The 16,758-nt window shown below is 42.0% G+C and overlaps 3 protein-coding genes across 3 annotated transcripts in view; 1 reads left to right on the forward strand and 2 right to left on the reverse strand.

The window, feature by feature from the left end:
- T265_06860 (hypothetical protein) overlaps positions 1-12,344 on the reverse strand; it is a gene marked incomplete at both ends in the record, with an annotated part of 68,196 nt that extends 55,852 nt beyond the window's left edge. The window contains one exon of the mRNA XM_009172242.1: positions 11,748-12,344. Coding sequence (XP_009170506.1) covers positions 11,748-11,886 — 139 coding nt within the window. The remainder of the gene's footprint in view (positions 1-11,747) is intronic.
- The window catches only part of T265_06861 (hypothetical protein), a gene marked incomplete at both ends in the record, with an annotated part of 29,993 nt that extends 14,874 nt beyond the window's left edge, over positions 1-15,119 (forward strand). Inside the window, one exon of the mRNA XM_009172243.1 lies at positions 14,910-15,119. Coding sequence (XP_009170507.1) covers positions 14,910-15,119 — 210 coding nt within the window. The remainder of the gene's footprint in view (positions 1-14,909) is intronic.
- A 1,072-nt stretch (positions 15,120-16,191) lies between these two features.
- T265_06862 (hypothetical protein) overlaps positions 16,192-16,758 on the reverse strand; it is a gene marked incomplete at both ends in the record, with an annotated part of 63,925 nt that continues 63,358 nt past the window's right edge. Inside the window, one exon of the mRNA XM_009172244.1 lies at positions 16,192-16,269. Coding sequence (XP_009170508.1) covers positions 16,192-16,269 — 78 coding nt within the window. The remainder of the gene's footprint in view (positions 16,270-16,758) is intronic.

Raw genomic sequence — 16,758 nt, forward strand, 5'->3', positions numbered from 1 at the left:
TATATATATATATATATATATATGTATATATATAGACGAAACTTATGGCTGTATGGCAGTGAGGCATCAGTGCCAACACTGATGTTGCTGTCTTTGATGATAATGATGACATAGGGGATGAGGTCTGTCAGCGCCATTGGCGAGCCTATCTGGCGATGCCAACGCCTGATTCCTTCTGAAATTCTAGTAACTCAAGCAAGAGTTCCATATTTTCCAAGCGTATCTTTTTGTCAATGCCACGAGTAACTGATTTTTTTTATCGAAAGCTGACCAAATCATTGTGTATTCCGATGAATTACATGGAGGTTCAAATCCTGGTGACACATTCATGATTCGATTTGATTCATGATTCATGATTTGCTAGAGAATGAAGCACCTTCCAAACTTAGGTTTCGTCCTTTACGTAAAGCCAATTCATCCTGAATGGATGATAATTACTGTAAAGCGGTTCATTTCTTATTGAAAATCATCAGCAGTGTGCAACTTGAGTTTCGAACCTGCAACCTCCCGGCTAGTAGTTTGAACACTTCACCGTTTGGTCACGAGCGGCTAATCTACGTTGTGATTAACTCTCACCCGACAGGATATAGCACCACTCAATCTTCAGTCATGAAGTCAACATCAAGTGGTCATGTACTGACTGGCCTCCCGAGTGAGGACATGTCAAGTGTTAGTTTCTTTCATCTTGTGAGCAACCGATGGGGCAACTTTATAAGATTTTTGAACGAGGATCATGGTATACGCAGGAGAAGATACTCCTATCCAGTCTCCAAAAAAATTAATTAGACAAACGAAACCACCACACCTTGAGTAAAAACTAAAAAACAGGTATTTCTACTTTGGGTAATCAGTGTAACGTACTATCCGAAACAAAAATATATGTCCTAGTTTAATATCTAAAACGACGGACGAGGTTGCGACGACTTATACTGATTTATTCCAGAGCATTTTTCTATTCATCGTCGTTTACAGTCTACGCTTCCTTATCACAAACCGATCAATCATTGGCTACTAAAAGGCAATTCTCAGTCTTGTCTAGTGGTTCATCTCCAAGAGAATCATCAAAGCCTATCGACTTGTTTTCCACGGAGTAACAACAGGCATAGAAAGGGACTTTTCAATCAATTGAAAAAAAGAGGAGGAGTCATTATCTGAATTCCACTTGACCTCAACCCTCCAACTAATTTGTCGCAACACTCACAACCCTACAAAGACCACCCGAGGTGAATCACCAACTGAAGCACCCTGAAGTGGAAGATTAACGAACCAAACCCGATCGAGGTGTTTTCAGCAACCTTATGAGTAGTGCATTACAAAAATATATATGTATCGCGCTATCTCAAATGTCGTAGCGACTAAAACATGAAGTGACCTGGTGCACCACATTCAGTTGCCTGGAAACACCAGAACCGAGGGATTCAGCTGGGTTCCAGGTGAGTCTCTCGCAAAACCAAATTAGTTTGCAAATGAGCGTATTTCGTCGGTCAGAATTAATTTGAAAACCCCCCACCTCTTCAACGCAAGATCCTGGCAACCACACTAGCCGACAAGGGCCGTTAATTGACACTCAACAATGGGTAATAATCTGAAGAGAACTTACTGATTGATTCTCCTTCTGCCTTATACCATGGCCATTATGGTGACCTGCTCACTTGGCCTGATGACACCTTTGTCAAAAGCGAAACGTTGCCCAAATAAAAAAACTACTGACTGTTTACCAAGGCCTTCTGAAACGAAGACTAAGTTTTGTTTCGTCTCCATCAAAAGTACAAAAATAGGAATTTTAATGTTCCCTGCCAACTACTTGCACTTCACGGGTCATAATGTCAAATATTGTCGGTCCCTCTGACCAAAACTACTTAAGGACGACTCAAGTGTTTTAAACACCAGGATCTTGAAAAAAACTAAGAAGGAACTCAAACAAGGCACCAAAAATTAGCATATCCTGTCCCTGACCAAAACTACTTAAGGACGACTCAAGTGTTTTAAACACCAGGATCTTGAAAAAAACTAAGAAGGAACTCAAACAAGGCACCAAAAATTAGCATATCCTGTCCAGCTGAAAAAATATATTCACAGTGTTTTTATAGGGGACACATTTTGAAAGTACCTAAACTGTTTTTAACTGCTCAGTATTGCTTAGTTGGTTTTTCGATAAAAATGACGCTAGGTTTCAACAGGTGTGGGCAAATTTGTTTCCCGGCCACGATAGAGTTAAACACGGGTTGTTCAAGTAGGTGGGCTGGAGAATCAATGCTTTATCAATATTTCCAGAAAAACATAGAGTTATGCAAGGTTCATTTTCATTTAATTTGGACAAGCCACTCTTTGTTCTTGCCTCCCAGCTTGTGGAGGATTCAGCTCCCCTTCTGGGAAAACAAGCATTTACTGGGGGTATATTCCGATGCATTCTTGGTTTCGGAACAGAACCCTCATTTGCACACACAACTACTCTATTTCTACGTTCTCCCATTCTAGGATGTACAACCCAAGTCCTTCCTATGAATGACATTCAGTTTAGTGAAGAGTCCTTTCCTGAAGAGAACAAATGTCAGTTGTATGCAACCGAAAAATGACCAATAATCGTCTGTATTTTTGTTCCGGATGACCCGCACCTAGTCTGATTCGCTCCATTTATCAAGTGCAATGACGTCAAAATATCTGGTGAACCGCCAGTCCCTCGTGTTGTGATTGTTTTATTGCTTGATATGGAAGATCCTGCTGGCGCGGGGGAACAACATACAAGAAAATAAACGCAAAAGTATTGCTTTTAAGACCTTCAAAGGCCTATTTAACAGACGGATCAAAAACTATGGGCGGTCAGGACTGCCTTCTGCTTGCGAGACAATGGTGCTCAACACCTGATGTAATCTTTTGGTTCGGCTGCCAAACATAGGTTGCAGTTGCTCACTGACCTGTCGTAGACATGCAAAACCCGATATACTTCGTGTTACCAACGGAAGAAAGTAAAGCCAAAGGGAGCGATGGGTCTGCTTTTATTTTATCGGTTCCTACGTTGGATAATCTATAAAAGCACTGAGATATTATCTTCTCGTCTACTCAGTCAGCTGGCTCTAAAACTGTTCTCAAAATAGGATGAAGCAAAACTAGTCGGCAATGCTTTCTCTTTCAGCAGGTTTTTTCAAGGGAAAGCACTACTTTGTTAATATGAATTGAAACAAAAACAATCGATTTTCTTCGTACAAAGTGGTTTTTGAGTGGATTTTAATAAGGACATTGATTTGGAATTTCCTGATACGCAGTCATTCACGCTCAATTAGTGAACACCGAGCGACTGGCAAATGTAGTTTAATCTCACCACGTGTTAGCGGTAGAGTATCACCACCGAGTGCGCAACAGTACATCTATGAAGCGAAATAAGTTCACAATGGTTACTAGAGTAGAGTACGTTATATTATTCATACATGACGTTCTCATATAACACTGATTTGATTCACCAACTTCCTCCTTGATTCTGCGGCTATTCGCGACTGATGGAAATTACCAGAATGTTTAAATTAAAAAAAGCTATTTTGCCGTCGTTCTAGGATATTCCAAACGATACCAAAGTTCAGAAAGTTAAAGCTAAAAAGCAAATTCTCAACCATCTAAAGAATACAGTTTTCTGAAGCACACAGTCTTGCTAAAAACCGACCTGTTTTGTTTGTCGAGGAAAAAGTTCGATCCATCTGCAAATGTCAAATTTTCGGTGTCCGAAAAAAAGGTTTCAGAAGCCAATAAGACAACACACCAGAAAGTGCCACATACAAAGACAATGAAGTTGAGAAGACAGAGAGAGAAGAAGAACGCGAAAGAAATTTTTAGATCGATTTTCTCCGGTGGGAAAATTGTTTTTATACGTGTTGTGAAAATTGCTTGGTCAAAACTTCAGCTTTCTAATTAATGTGGATAAATGCCAGAACTAATAGAAGCAATCACTCAGCTAGCCCTCGTGTGACGTTTCAGTCGACATAACTCGAATCCTGAAGTTGAAATTTGTAAAATGCGGTGCATCTTTTCTGGATTTGCAGTAGAATGTGTGATGTTCCCAACAGTTTGTGCCGGCGCACACAAAACGAAAGTAGAGTCTCTACAAAAAGTATCTTCTGGCCAGTTCGGCTCTAGATAGAGAAGTTGGTCATGCTCCTTCAAATTCGCATTCCGCATGTACATGTACATTCTCATATTGGACAACCTCGACCTCACTTGAGCAGTGTATTGGACAAAAACATAGTCAGCAGGTTTTTTCAAGGGAAAGCACTACTTTGTTAATATGAATTGAAACAAAAACAATCGATTTTCTTCGTACAAAGTGGTTTTTGAGTGGATTTTAATAAGGACATTGATTTGGAATTTCCTGATACGCAGTCATTCACGCTCAATTAGTGAACACCGAGCGACCGGCAAATGTAGTTTAATCTCACCACGTGTTAGCGGTAGAGTATCACCACCGAGTGCGCAACAGTACATCTATGAAGCGAAATAAGTTCACAATGGTTACTAGAGTAGAGTACGTTATATTATTCATACATGACGTTCTCATATAACACTGATTTGATTCACCAACTTCCTCCTTGATTCTGCGGCTATTCGCGACTGATGGAAATTACCAGAATGTTTAAATTAAAAAAAGCTATTTTGCCGTCGTTCTAGGATATTCCAAACGATACCAAAGTTCAGAAAGTTAAAGCTAAAAAGCAAATTCTCAACCATCTAAAGAATACAGTTTTCTGAAGCACACAGTCTTGCTAAAAACCGACCTGTTTTGTTTGTCGAGGAAAAAGTTCGATCCATCTGCAAATGTCAAATTTTCGGTGTCCGAAAAAAAGGTTTCAGAAGCCAATAAGACAACACACCAGAAAGTGCCACATACAAAGACAATGAAGTTGAGAAGACAGAGAGAGAAGAAGAACGCGAAAGAAATTTTTAGATCGATTTTCTCCGGTGGGAAAATTGTTTTTATACGTGTTGTGAAAATTGCTTGGTCAAAACTTCAGCTTTCTAATTAATGTGGATAAATGCCAGAACTAATAGAAGCAATCACTCAGCTAGCCCTCGTGTGACGTTTCAGTCGACATAACTCGAATCCTGAAGTTGAAATTTGTAAAATGCGGTGCATCTTTTCTGGATTTGCAGTAGAATGTGTGATGTTCCCAACAGTTTGTGCCGGCGCACACAAAACGAAAGTAGAGTCTCTACAAAAAGTATCTTCTGGCCAGTTCGGCTCTAGATAGAGAAGTTGGTCATGCTCCTTCAAATTCGCATTCCGCATGTACATGTACATTCTCATATTGGACAACCTCGACCTCACTTGAGCAGTGTATTGGACAAAAACATAGGGCGGAAGCAGAGAGGTGGCTAACCCTTGACCTGGTAGAGGAGAATGAAAGGAATTACGAGCCGTTTGGATACTGTGAGTGCCGCTTGCCTTCCAGGATGGGGACCACGTGATCCTCACTGCGTCTTGTTGAAGAACCTGCAGGATATGGCTGCCAACCAGTGTTATTGGCGCTTTCTATCCAGATTTCATGGAAGAGTGTCTGGAGCTGTAGGCACCTAGGAAGGATTGCAGTAAGCTAGCACTAATTCCCTCTCCCGTTCACCTCTATCCTTTTCTTCGCAATTAGGTTTTCAAATAAATCACGGAAGTGAAGCATCGATGTTGAACACTGATATTATTTTGTCGGTGATCATGATGGACAAAAATGGCTGGCAGAACCACACTGCATATAATAGTTGTGGGGACACAGAAATCATCTATCGTGTGTGGATGTCACAGGTTATTTTTAGCCTTCATGATATCACAGTTTTTCGGTATAAAGCCATTAACACTAGTTTGGTACCACTGCCTATTGTCTTCAATGCATATCTCCCTTCCCAATCCCTCCATTTAACAGTCCACCTACAGTGCCGTTTTTACGTACTAATTTATCAGCCCACGCCTCCAATGCGCAGCCACCTAGCCCACCTCCTAGAACGAAACTGTGGCAGCTATAACCACTGTACGACAAATACGCGGTCCTTACAACTGACAATGAGGATGATAATGATGAAAGCACTTGTTTGCACACAACTTTTAGTTTTACTCTAAAACTACCTTAGACGTGTAAAGAATTTCACTTTCTAAATGAAATATTTAAGCTTAGCCATTGACAGCCAAAACAGCTTAATTACCGTCTTTTTTGCTGACATGGTCTGTGCAGACACTTTCGTTCTTTTTTTCTGCTGCGAACTGCCCTTCGTTTTTTGCACCAAACTTGCTGCGACTACACAGTTCAAACTCTTGTTTAATGATACTTAATCGAATTTTCCTAACGGCTTTCAAACTTTTACTTACATTACCAGAGTTCATCACCGCCTAATGATCTAGTTTCAACTGCTCTGAAGAATCATTTTTCTGTCTAAAACTACCACGATTTGTAAATCACTTAATAGGTTTAAAAGAGCCTCATTGGAAGATTGTTTCAGTAGATAATGTACACCATACAACTCTTTCTGGCTCTGTCTGCTTAACAGCCTCAAAAGTGTACAATCTACCTTAATAAAGTCTACGTATTCTTCTTTGATGGAATACCTTAGGACACTTTGTACTCCTACTGAGGAAGCCTTAAACTACTGCCGTTGATTTTTATGATATTCGGTGGATAACGTCCACCCAAGCAATAGTTGTTTAAACTTACAAAGTAAACAAAACATCTTCTCAATGGACCAAACTTCTACAAGTAAAAACCATGTAATATGGATCAAACGTCATTGATTAGAATATACTCAAGTTTTTTTAACAGTCCATGGATTATAGCTACGGCCTCCGCATATTTCAGGGCTGACTTTACATTTGGGGTCAGAACGCAGCGTTCTTTAATCTCCTTAGCGGCAGTAGATGTACGTTTCTCGTCGTAGTCAAATAGTTGGAGAAGAATCCTGATAAACACTACAGAAAGCTTGTAAAAGCTAATTTAGTCTCGAGATCACTTAAATGCCAGAAGAGATATGAAACTCCATCAAAAACGAGAAAACAACTCGTGCAGCAATTACGGAAATTCACAAAGACGACTAATTACTCTTCTCTGAATCTATGAATCCCTGTTTGGTGGGTGCTTAGTCTCAGAGGTTTATTTATCAAACGGGTGGCTCTGAATTTTTGCAAATATGGGAGCGCGACCATTCATAATATGGTCTGGGTGTACATTTGTTGGTCTGTTAGCAACATGCTCAGGACACTATAATAAATTGCACTCAGAGGCCTACAGCTGAATGTTTTCCAACGCAAATTAGCGTTTTGTTTGTCAACTCCTTGTAAAACTGCCCAAAATGTACTCAGGTATTTAATACGACTTGAAAACTCCACTCAGATGTAGTTGGTATAATGTGAACGCTGATATCATTAACTTTCATCTTTGTTGTGGATCAACTTTAACGGTAGCAGTCCAACAGTAATCAAAGCACAAAAGGTTATGTTGTACTGCATTTACTTCGATAATTTAAATAAATCTGTAACATAGTTAGGCTTTTGGGGAAGGGCGAAAATACGTTAAAACAGCTTACTTATTAAAAGGTATTTTCAGCTTCCTAATTGCCAATGACAAATAATTTTGCTCGGCTTTTGGAGGAAAGGCTTTTTGAAAGTGTTTCAAACAATAAACTAACTGGAGTTTACTATACATAAACCAGTTATAAGATCCACCTTACTGTATGCCTGCGCTGCTTGACATGACCTCGTTTTGTCCTAATTCTACTTACCTGTTGAAAACAACCGATTCGTGGACTCTTTTAACTCAGTTCTAGAGTATCAATCATTCAACCCTTAAAGTGATCACCATCACAATCTCTACACGATGAATTTGGCCTAGTTCAGTTATCCTTACAGTAACTTACCAGCGAGTTCTTATATGCTAAACAAGACCTTTGGCATGAACAATGTATCATACACATTCGTTGAGTTTCGTTCCAGCAATGGAGGTGGTTTTAGGAGCAAGTTGTAGTTGATGTCACTTTTCTGACTTTTACATGATTAACCAGCGCAAAAAATCTCAGCAGATATGAGCACAAAGCTGTGCATTCTGAGCAACTTAGCGGCAAGTGGTTGCAACCCATGCAGTTTTGTTCTGTCAGTGTTGTGTGAATGCTACAATTAGGCCTGCGTCTTGTGGTCATTATGACGAAGGTCTTACTGCGCCCATCAGAAAGGGCCCGCATGTAGAACGTTTGCGTCCTCAGCTGCCTGCTCGCCAGAAGCTATGGTACTGAAGATCATTAATGCACAAACTTGTTTTGAACACTTCCGACCTTACACCGTTGCACATCCATATTTGTGGTGTACGTATGTTTGCTGTTTCTCTACCTGTCAGAACAGTTTTTGGTAAAAAGCTGGCAATAATAAGATCTATGAAAGTTTAATTCCATACTTTGAAATTGTGTGTATTCCGAGTTTTGCTCTAAGATTCGCTAATATAGACAATCACGGTGATCTACGTTACGTTGTCAAACATCACAATTTTCCCGGAAGACGACCGGATGATGCCTGATAGGTCATGTCTTGGATACGGTAAACTCGCAACCTCAGCTTCATAGCAGTTTACAGGCTGACTATATAAATAAGTATTCGTCCAACAGCGGCATTTTTGTACATATTCTAGCAGTTTTATTCCCTTTTATATAGTTAGCTTAGTTGTGTTATGGCATTTTTATTTGCTGTACATAGCGCTGTTTAAGCCCGCCTGTACAAGGTCAAACATATTTGTACACATGTTTACTAGCATGCTCAGTCTGAGATGTCGCTAGTTCTGGCTAAAATTTACATTCTGTTATTATTCTACCGTAGTCCAGTGCAAATCAATTGCCAAGCTCGGCGAACAGATCAACAGCCACCTGATCAATTACCAACCAGTGTGACTATGACAGTATGAATGACTGTCTCATGCTGCACGAACGTTCGGCTACAGACCAAGTTCAAGCAAACCTGTCACATCAGCCTTGTTTCTTCGGGAGCGAAATTGTACGGTTCAGCTCGCGTAAACCAGATATTTAACTAGACTACACTGGTTTACATATTGGGCATGGGTGTTCGACAGTAGCTTCGAGTGGCCCATGTATGAGTAGAGGCTATCAGAATTTTTTGGTGTACTTTATATTTAGGTCAACTTAGAACCTAAAGGCGATACTTTTATCTCAAGTTCACTTTAGTCCAGCCAACGGCATCTTATTGAACAGCACCTTATTCTTCTCATACAACTTGGATTTGCTGTGATCAGGAAGCGGAGTGGTTCCTGATAGTTTAAATCAGCAGCCAAAAATGTATTATCAGTCGACTTTTGACAACTGACCAAGAATTTTCTCAAGTTATTCACCTAACCAGCTGCATTGATGAGGGTCCAGAACAATATCTTTTACTCGATCAGGACACCACCGGGTATATAAAATGTACATTTAAACTCCACTTCCTCAAACCTTATAAATAAATTATTTGTGCTTTGTTGTGGCGAATTTTGTACAAATTTGTATTGTCACAAACATGTTTTTCAATTGACTGCATTTTATCCGTCATTTTTAGCTAGAAGCTTCACCTGTCACAATTTTGAGACACAGTTATGCATGAACTTCCAACTCGTCGTACTTTACATCCGAGTGCTGCGTCTTTAAATGCGTTTGTGCGTTTCGTCAACTGGCTGCATAAACTCATTTTATCAGTTAGCTTACGGCGTTTGTTTACTTCCGAAAACGCAGTCTTATTTTTGCCCGTACAATTGTCCACTTATCTTGGATTTGGGTGACTTAAAATAGGATAATTAGGTCAATCATTAGGTTATTTCTGAATTTTTGGTGCACTTTATTTGAAAAAACCAAACAGATCGAGAGAAATGCTTAGCGTACTCTGAAGTGCGAGTTTATTCATTTTACTATGGTGACAGGCAGGAAGTGCTGCTTCGTTTACTCGTTTCTAAATTTGAAAAAGTGCCTGATAGACTGAAACGTAACAACTCTCAGCAAAATCCGGTAACTAAGTAGTCTTCCAAAAATTATTTTCTAGGAAATCTGCTAAACGCAGGGCCTACCACCCATCGTGATCAGCACACCAAACAAGTAATCTTATGTAGAAAAGCAGTAACCTAGCTTTTTTCAGTGTACAACTTCAGGATTGAACCAACTTTACTCAATATTCTACCACAAGATGACATCATTCCAAAAATCTGTCAAGGAAGACCATCACATCTAAGTAACATCAGGATTTCAATATAAAATCTCATTAAATTCAAGACGGGAAACCGAATGAGACAGTTTGTTTTGCAAGTTGCGTCCAAAACTGATCCTATGCCTGGTTACCCTTTTGGAAGTGGAAGGTGGAAAAAGTACGGATAGAGAAATTACCGAATGCCAGACTATTCTTTTCTCTTGATGCGACCTGCCGCTAGCGCTCAAACTTATCCCCTACCAACCATTAGAGCGAATTCGTTGAAGCTAGCACGGAATTCTTTGCCAACACAAAAGTAAACATCCGATAGCCGAAAAGAGTTAACTGCCCTTGTCGACTGTCAGTGTTGTATGATTATTAGTCTTTGAAGCACCCCGTATCTGCCCTCAAGGTCCCGGGCCGTAACTTTTGTAGTAATGTGAAAAGCTTACATGTAACACGCTGTAGTATTACTATGACCAACCTAAAAGTGTTAGCAGCTAGCATCATTCGCTGTTACTATCATTTGTCTCAACTGCTTTGACAGTTTCTGAACAACCGCTGCAATTTTCTCTGGTTTCATTGGCTTTCTCCTGTCTTCCATAACTCAGCTGTAGGCAGTTGGCGCTTACTGGGATATAAAGCAGAGTTATTCACAAAATGAACGATCTCGGCCTCATCACGGTGAACCATCGCTTCAAAATGTTTGGATGACACGTCATTTAATCTGCCATTAGAGAAGAGTCCGTTGAAAGGTCTAGGGCTTCAAATAACACCGACATACAACCTCCTGGCTTCTGTCCGTTTAAGCAAATAGGCTTTCAACACATCCCGTTTCTTTTTCTCGAGGATGTCACGATTAGTCTGCTGTGTAGTATACATTGCAGGGTCACAAATCATTCGGTGTATATGCACACCTAGCTGTTCTCCAGGCGTACAGTTTTCGACGAGAGTGGTAGTCAATCCAGAGCAATCATTATGACTTCTGCTTTGGCTTTTTTCTTTGGGATATGAAGCTACTACATTCTGTACGCTTTGACCTATGCCATTTTCAGGACTAAATCGTTTTTGTGATGTAGCGTATTTATATTTAAAAACCGCATCAGCTATGCCAGTGTATTGAAGTCTTATCGCTACACACTTCGTTTATAGACGTTCATTGTTTGCAGTCGCCGAAAGTAGGCAGTGGTTCGTTTTACAAGAGGTACTAAGAAAAATCACCCTTATAATTAGGTTTAGTTGTCACAGCAGAAAACAATGCCCATAGTGCCAATGCCCCCCAATCAATCTAGTGGTACATGTTAATGAAGTACACGTTATAGAGCCTTACTTTGCTCAGTGACGGCATACGTTTGGGACGCTACGTCTGTCAGATAGAGGCAGTCCCCTAACAGTTCCCAGATTAAATTTGTTGGTTAAAGTCATCTATCGGCACGTAGTGCGGAGCCCGTGTTACCTTTTGTAACTCATCCACCGAACTACTTACAAAGTTGGTGAAAATTTAATTCATATTGACATGGGGAGAGCTAACATTACTTTTTTCCAGACCAAAAAGACCCGACAGAGAATTTTGACGTACCATCGAGTTCTTCGTACAGGCATTGGTAAGGGCCAAACTTCATCCCTGAACTTGCTTCGATGATCGGCTCTGTGGCGCAAGCCAGCAACACAATTATATTTTCACAGTCGCGGGCGCGGAATTGCTGGCAAGCTGTCATTATGCAACACTCCTTGCAATCTCTTACAAATATGCTGAAATTGGTGAACTTATCTGGTTTGATTGAAAAACTAACCTTGTTTTAATAGGTCCGGTAAGAATTGTACAGTTATCACAGTCGTCTATGGTTATGGTGTTGATATGATCAAGGAGGTAAATACTAGCGTTCTGGTAACGATCAACAGAGAATAAAAGAGTCACACTTTGCAGTCTTGAATAAGAAACTGCTCCCCACCAATCTCTCCAGGCACTCTACCCCAAACCCCTTCCGTTTTGTCGCTAATTGTAAAATCATTAGGGTCCAATTGTCCATTATCCCTCCTTGGAAAACTAAGAGGCATGGTTACTCAGCTCGTACCATGGATATTTTATGGGTGGCTCTATGCTGATTTTCTTATTGTCATTCCCAGCTCTGCGTATCTGTTTAACGAAACAGCAGAACCAAAGCACGTTCATGCGTTTTGAAAATGTGACATGTAATTGTTTGTCCGTATCTCTCAAAGTAACCTATTTGAACAAATTATAATTTAATTCGTTTGAACTTATCAATTCAACCGAACAGTATGTGATCCTAGGAACAATCCGTGTAAGATTTACCAACAGGGCGAATTGAGGCACACAGCAATAGATGACAACTCTCGCAAAACGGCTTTCATCGTCGGTTCAGGCCAAGCAAACTAACTTGGGGATCAGGACCAGGAGCATAGTCCCATGGCTTGCCTAGGTACACCAGAATGGATGGCTTTAGCTCTCGGCAGTGCATCAGCGATCGCTAGTTATGTGGTTTAGTTAGCGAACTGCCCGCTGTCGTGTGTAGTACGTTGTCACATTTATTCACCGTTTTTCCTGACTTTAAACTGCGTTGTGTAATTGTTGCACATATTTTATCATGACGTTTGTTTTATTGTACCAATAATTACATTAAAAAGAAAAACACTACCATTTCACAGGTTTTTGGCGCGACTTGCTGACTTTTTGCTAAATCAGTAGATTTTCGCTCCGCTGAACTGTTTGCTGACTGCTGAAGTAGTGGGACCAGATCTCCGTATGTGTGAACTGTTGAACGCCACGTTAACCACCTGTGACATTTTTTAGCTGCGAAAAACTTTCCTATCGTGGAATATACCACTCATACGTGAATCATCAGTGGAAAGTTTCTACAAGTGAAAATTTCCTTCACAGCTGGTTACTGCATTGGAATCGGCGTAGTGGACTATTGGATCTACGCATTTGTGAGTACATAGCGATCGCTTATGCTTTTCTCATTGTGATTTTGTATTTGTTTGCTCGTTTATTTGATCAAACATGCTCATAAGGTCCGAAGTCCGCCATACCACCATGATTCTTGATTCTTGAGGAGAAGCAAACCTGTTTCGTCCAGATTTCGTCCCGCAAAGGTGCCAGGTTAAGCATTACATGCTCCTCGTTTCAAATCTTTTGAGCAGCAGCCTCTGTAGGATCCTGGTGGGGCAGGAGTTTACATTTTTCAACGCTGCCAACCTAAACAATCCGTGTCGGGATCTTGCATAAACCCATTTCTGGACGTCTTGACTGCCCATGGGCATCGGACAGTCCGTCCAATGCTTTCGATGTTTCTACGCGGTGCACTGTGAGTGTTTCAAGGGGAATGGGCGCGGAGCCTCTGGACGCCTCTTGGTTAACTTTGGAGGCGAAGACTAACTCCTGTCAGTAGATTCTGTAAATTTGAGTTCGATATCATCGCCAGTAGGATGGCACCCCATCACTGCGGAATTCATTCAGAGTTGATTTTCCCCTTTGAGCGCATAGATTATACGTCGCTCTCCCGTACGTGACTGACGGTGGAGTATACACAGTGCTTAGGACTCGGGAAAACGCTGCGGCTCAAAACTGTCAGATTCTGTTGGGTAGCTAAGGAATTGCTTACTATTTGGTCCATGCCGGACGCGTACTTTTGAGGGTTCTCAAGTCGGATTGAGTGCGTTCTCAGCAGGCTTTTTAGTGTAGGATCGTCTTCGAACAAATCCGCTTTGAGCTAAACTGCGCACGCCGTGGGAATACAGGTGGGTCTCTAAGGCCCTTCGGACCACGCTCACTAATGTTCTCTGGGTTGAACTGATGGTTTAATCGTCGCACCTTTCTTCCATTTGCAAGATCCTCGTGTAGAATATCTTTCCTGAACAGATGATGTCAGCCCGGTCACGGTGACGAGCTATTTGCCAGTCCGGTACTTGTAATAAGGTACCGAATGCTTTGCTGGTGAACTCCTTACGCTTTATCCTTGTTTGCAGCAGTGTTTGAGCTTTATTGATGGTGGCACCTTGCCGCTAGGCTTCCGCAGACCGATGCAAGAAGGTACCAGCGCTCCTCCGGTCAGGCCTGACCATCCGTGGTAATCATTGTATGCTGCTTTTTTGCCTACTTATGCAGGCATATGCCTACTCAGTTGTTGTAACTGTGGATCTTACCGACGCTAGTCCACGAGTTCTTCTCCCCATACGACTCGCTATATTCGCATTCTACATGAGGGAACTAAATTTGCTGTGGGCAAACTGTTTACTATACCTAGGCTCATCCTCTTCCCTGTTCGGTGGTTTTTGTTGACATCCGTTGGGGGTTCCATGGTTTTGTTTATCTGTTAATCTTCAGGATGAATATATGGTTTTCAACTGATCCCATTCCCTGTATAATTGTGCCGCGGCCTCTCTCTTTGCGTGTTAATCAAGCTGCCGGAAGCTCTGTACGCAGCACTTGGTACGCTGTGCCTCCAGCATGTTTGATGGTCACTGTGCCAGGGTACTACGTCCCAAACGCCATTATCATCATGTATAATGGCCACTGGTTGTGAGACGTTTCTAGGGTCAGGCCTAGGAACAATGACCCCAACATGACCGGATTTTACTCCCTCCTATATTGCAGCAATCGGACTATGTTCAAAAATTTGATGACCAACGTTTCCGGTGATGGTATGGGATCCTGCCGGCTTTGAGTGTGCCACTTGAGTTAGCCGTTTTCACACAAAGTTGCGTCCAGTATACTTTTCAGCAGGCGGATCCACTTGGGCTGCATGCTATTTCGGCTACGTTGGGCAGACATGTCGGCGTGCGGGAGATGCCCCTGCCTCTACCCTGCAATCGCGACCGAACGTGGTCTGCCGATGACGTAAGCTTCTACTGCTTTGTGCTCGACTCTGAGAGTCGCATCCGTGCGAACCATAACTATGACACCAGCCCTCCCTTCCGAAACGTCACCTGATAACCAGGGCTATATTCAACACTGCGTGGGCGCTGTTCAGCTACTGCCGCTTACGATCCCTCACGTCGTCCAATTCTGCTTCTGATATTGAATATGAGCAGGTTTAGTTCCTCGTCCCTGCATGGTGTGGCCGCCGTTCTTGAGAGTATACAGACTCACATGCCAACGAAAAATTTAATGTCGATTAGCCATTCGTTACTCCAGCTGCTTAATAGCGGTCTACAGATAGATTTTGTTGCTCTCCGGTCACCAATAAGAAAATATCACAGCTTCCTTCCTCTAGAAAGTGGAAGTTTGTGTGTGACTGATGAAGTTAACTGTATATTCAGCGTTTTGTCTTATTTCCGCCAGTCTGGGCTAGATGTCGAGTTAATGCTCGATAACTGTTGGATCACACTGTTGGATCACACTGTTGGATCTCACTTAGATCTAGAAAGGTTTTCTTTACAGGTATCTTGACATAACTTAGTCTAACAAATGGCCTAGGCCCTGCGGCACCTGGCGTCATCAGAGTTTTGCGTTACGTGAGTTCATCGGCCTTCGGTATGAAAGCGATGCTGTCTAGTGTGTCGCGTGTCCATGTTTTAGTGCCAAGGATGCAAAAATGTCAGGCTGAAAGATGAAGCGTCCCAATCTTTCTCCGCGTTTGCGTGCCGCATCTTGGTATCAGGACCTGTATGTTAGGTCAGTTTTCCCGCGACTTTAATGAGTTCCGTCTGGGACGTTGGCAGCCATATCTGGTATAGTGTGGCCCCGTCTTGGACGTTCTTTTTACCACAAGGATCGCTCTCGATATGTTGTTTGTCCGACTGTACTGACGTTCAAAAGCTCGTGGTGAGCGAATCGCTGGGTCTTCTTTTTCACTTGCACCCGGTTGAGTCTCTGAGGGCACTACCACTGCTCGTTTCGGAAATGCCCGATTGTGCTTACCCCTTGATGGCTAACGATGGTTTTAGCGCTAAGAGAGTCTCATAGCACCGGTGGATTGCACACACACCACATGCGTGACCCTGCGTCGTCAGTAAGTTCGAGCCGACGGCACGAAGAGGGCAGATGACGGAACTCACCGTTTTTATCTTCGAGGTTTCGCTCGTCCGCCTACACAGTCCTCAACGCAGCACTGTGCTACGATCCGTCCTTCAAGAATCTTCTGTTTTGGAAGTTAATAAACTAAAAACCTTGGATCTCGCGCCCCCTGGATTAGGATGTAGCCAACTCAGAAGTAGAATGCCGAAATGAGAGTACCAGCTCCAGAGAGTGGCAGAGACAGAAGGTGAAAAAATCAAGAGGCGTAATTTGAGTATTAGCTCCGTGATCAGAATAGTTGAGAGCAAATTGTGTCCCATGTGATGGGACGCGGCCTCTCGCACAGGAGCACGCTTGGGTCAAACTTGCAAACATCATCTATTGTATCGGTAAATTATTATACACAAACCTAATTCGTATCAAACGAGCGTTAAAAGACGATGATATATTCAGGTTATTGACAATCAAAGGGAAACTCTCTGAAGGTCAAAACCATTGCAGCTCAGTTGACGGCTGCAGCAGTGTTGAAATGCTTGTACACAAACTGCCTCAGCCTTTTCAACAAACTCGGCGATGTTAGACAGTCAGCTTGCCTTGAAAAACCGTCCATAAT

The sequence above is a fragment of the Opisthorchis viverrini genome, assembly GCF_000715545.1.
Source record: "Opisthorchis viverrini unplaced genomic scaffold opera_v5_148, whole genome shotgun sequence".
In the NCBI taxonomy this organism is placed as follows: Eukaryota; Metazoa; Platyhelminthes; class Trematoda; order Opisthorchiida; family Opisthorchiidae; genus Opisthorchis; species Opisthorchis viverrini.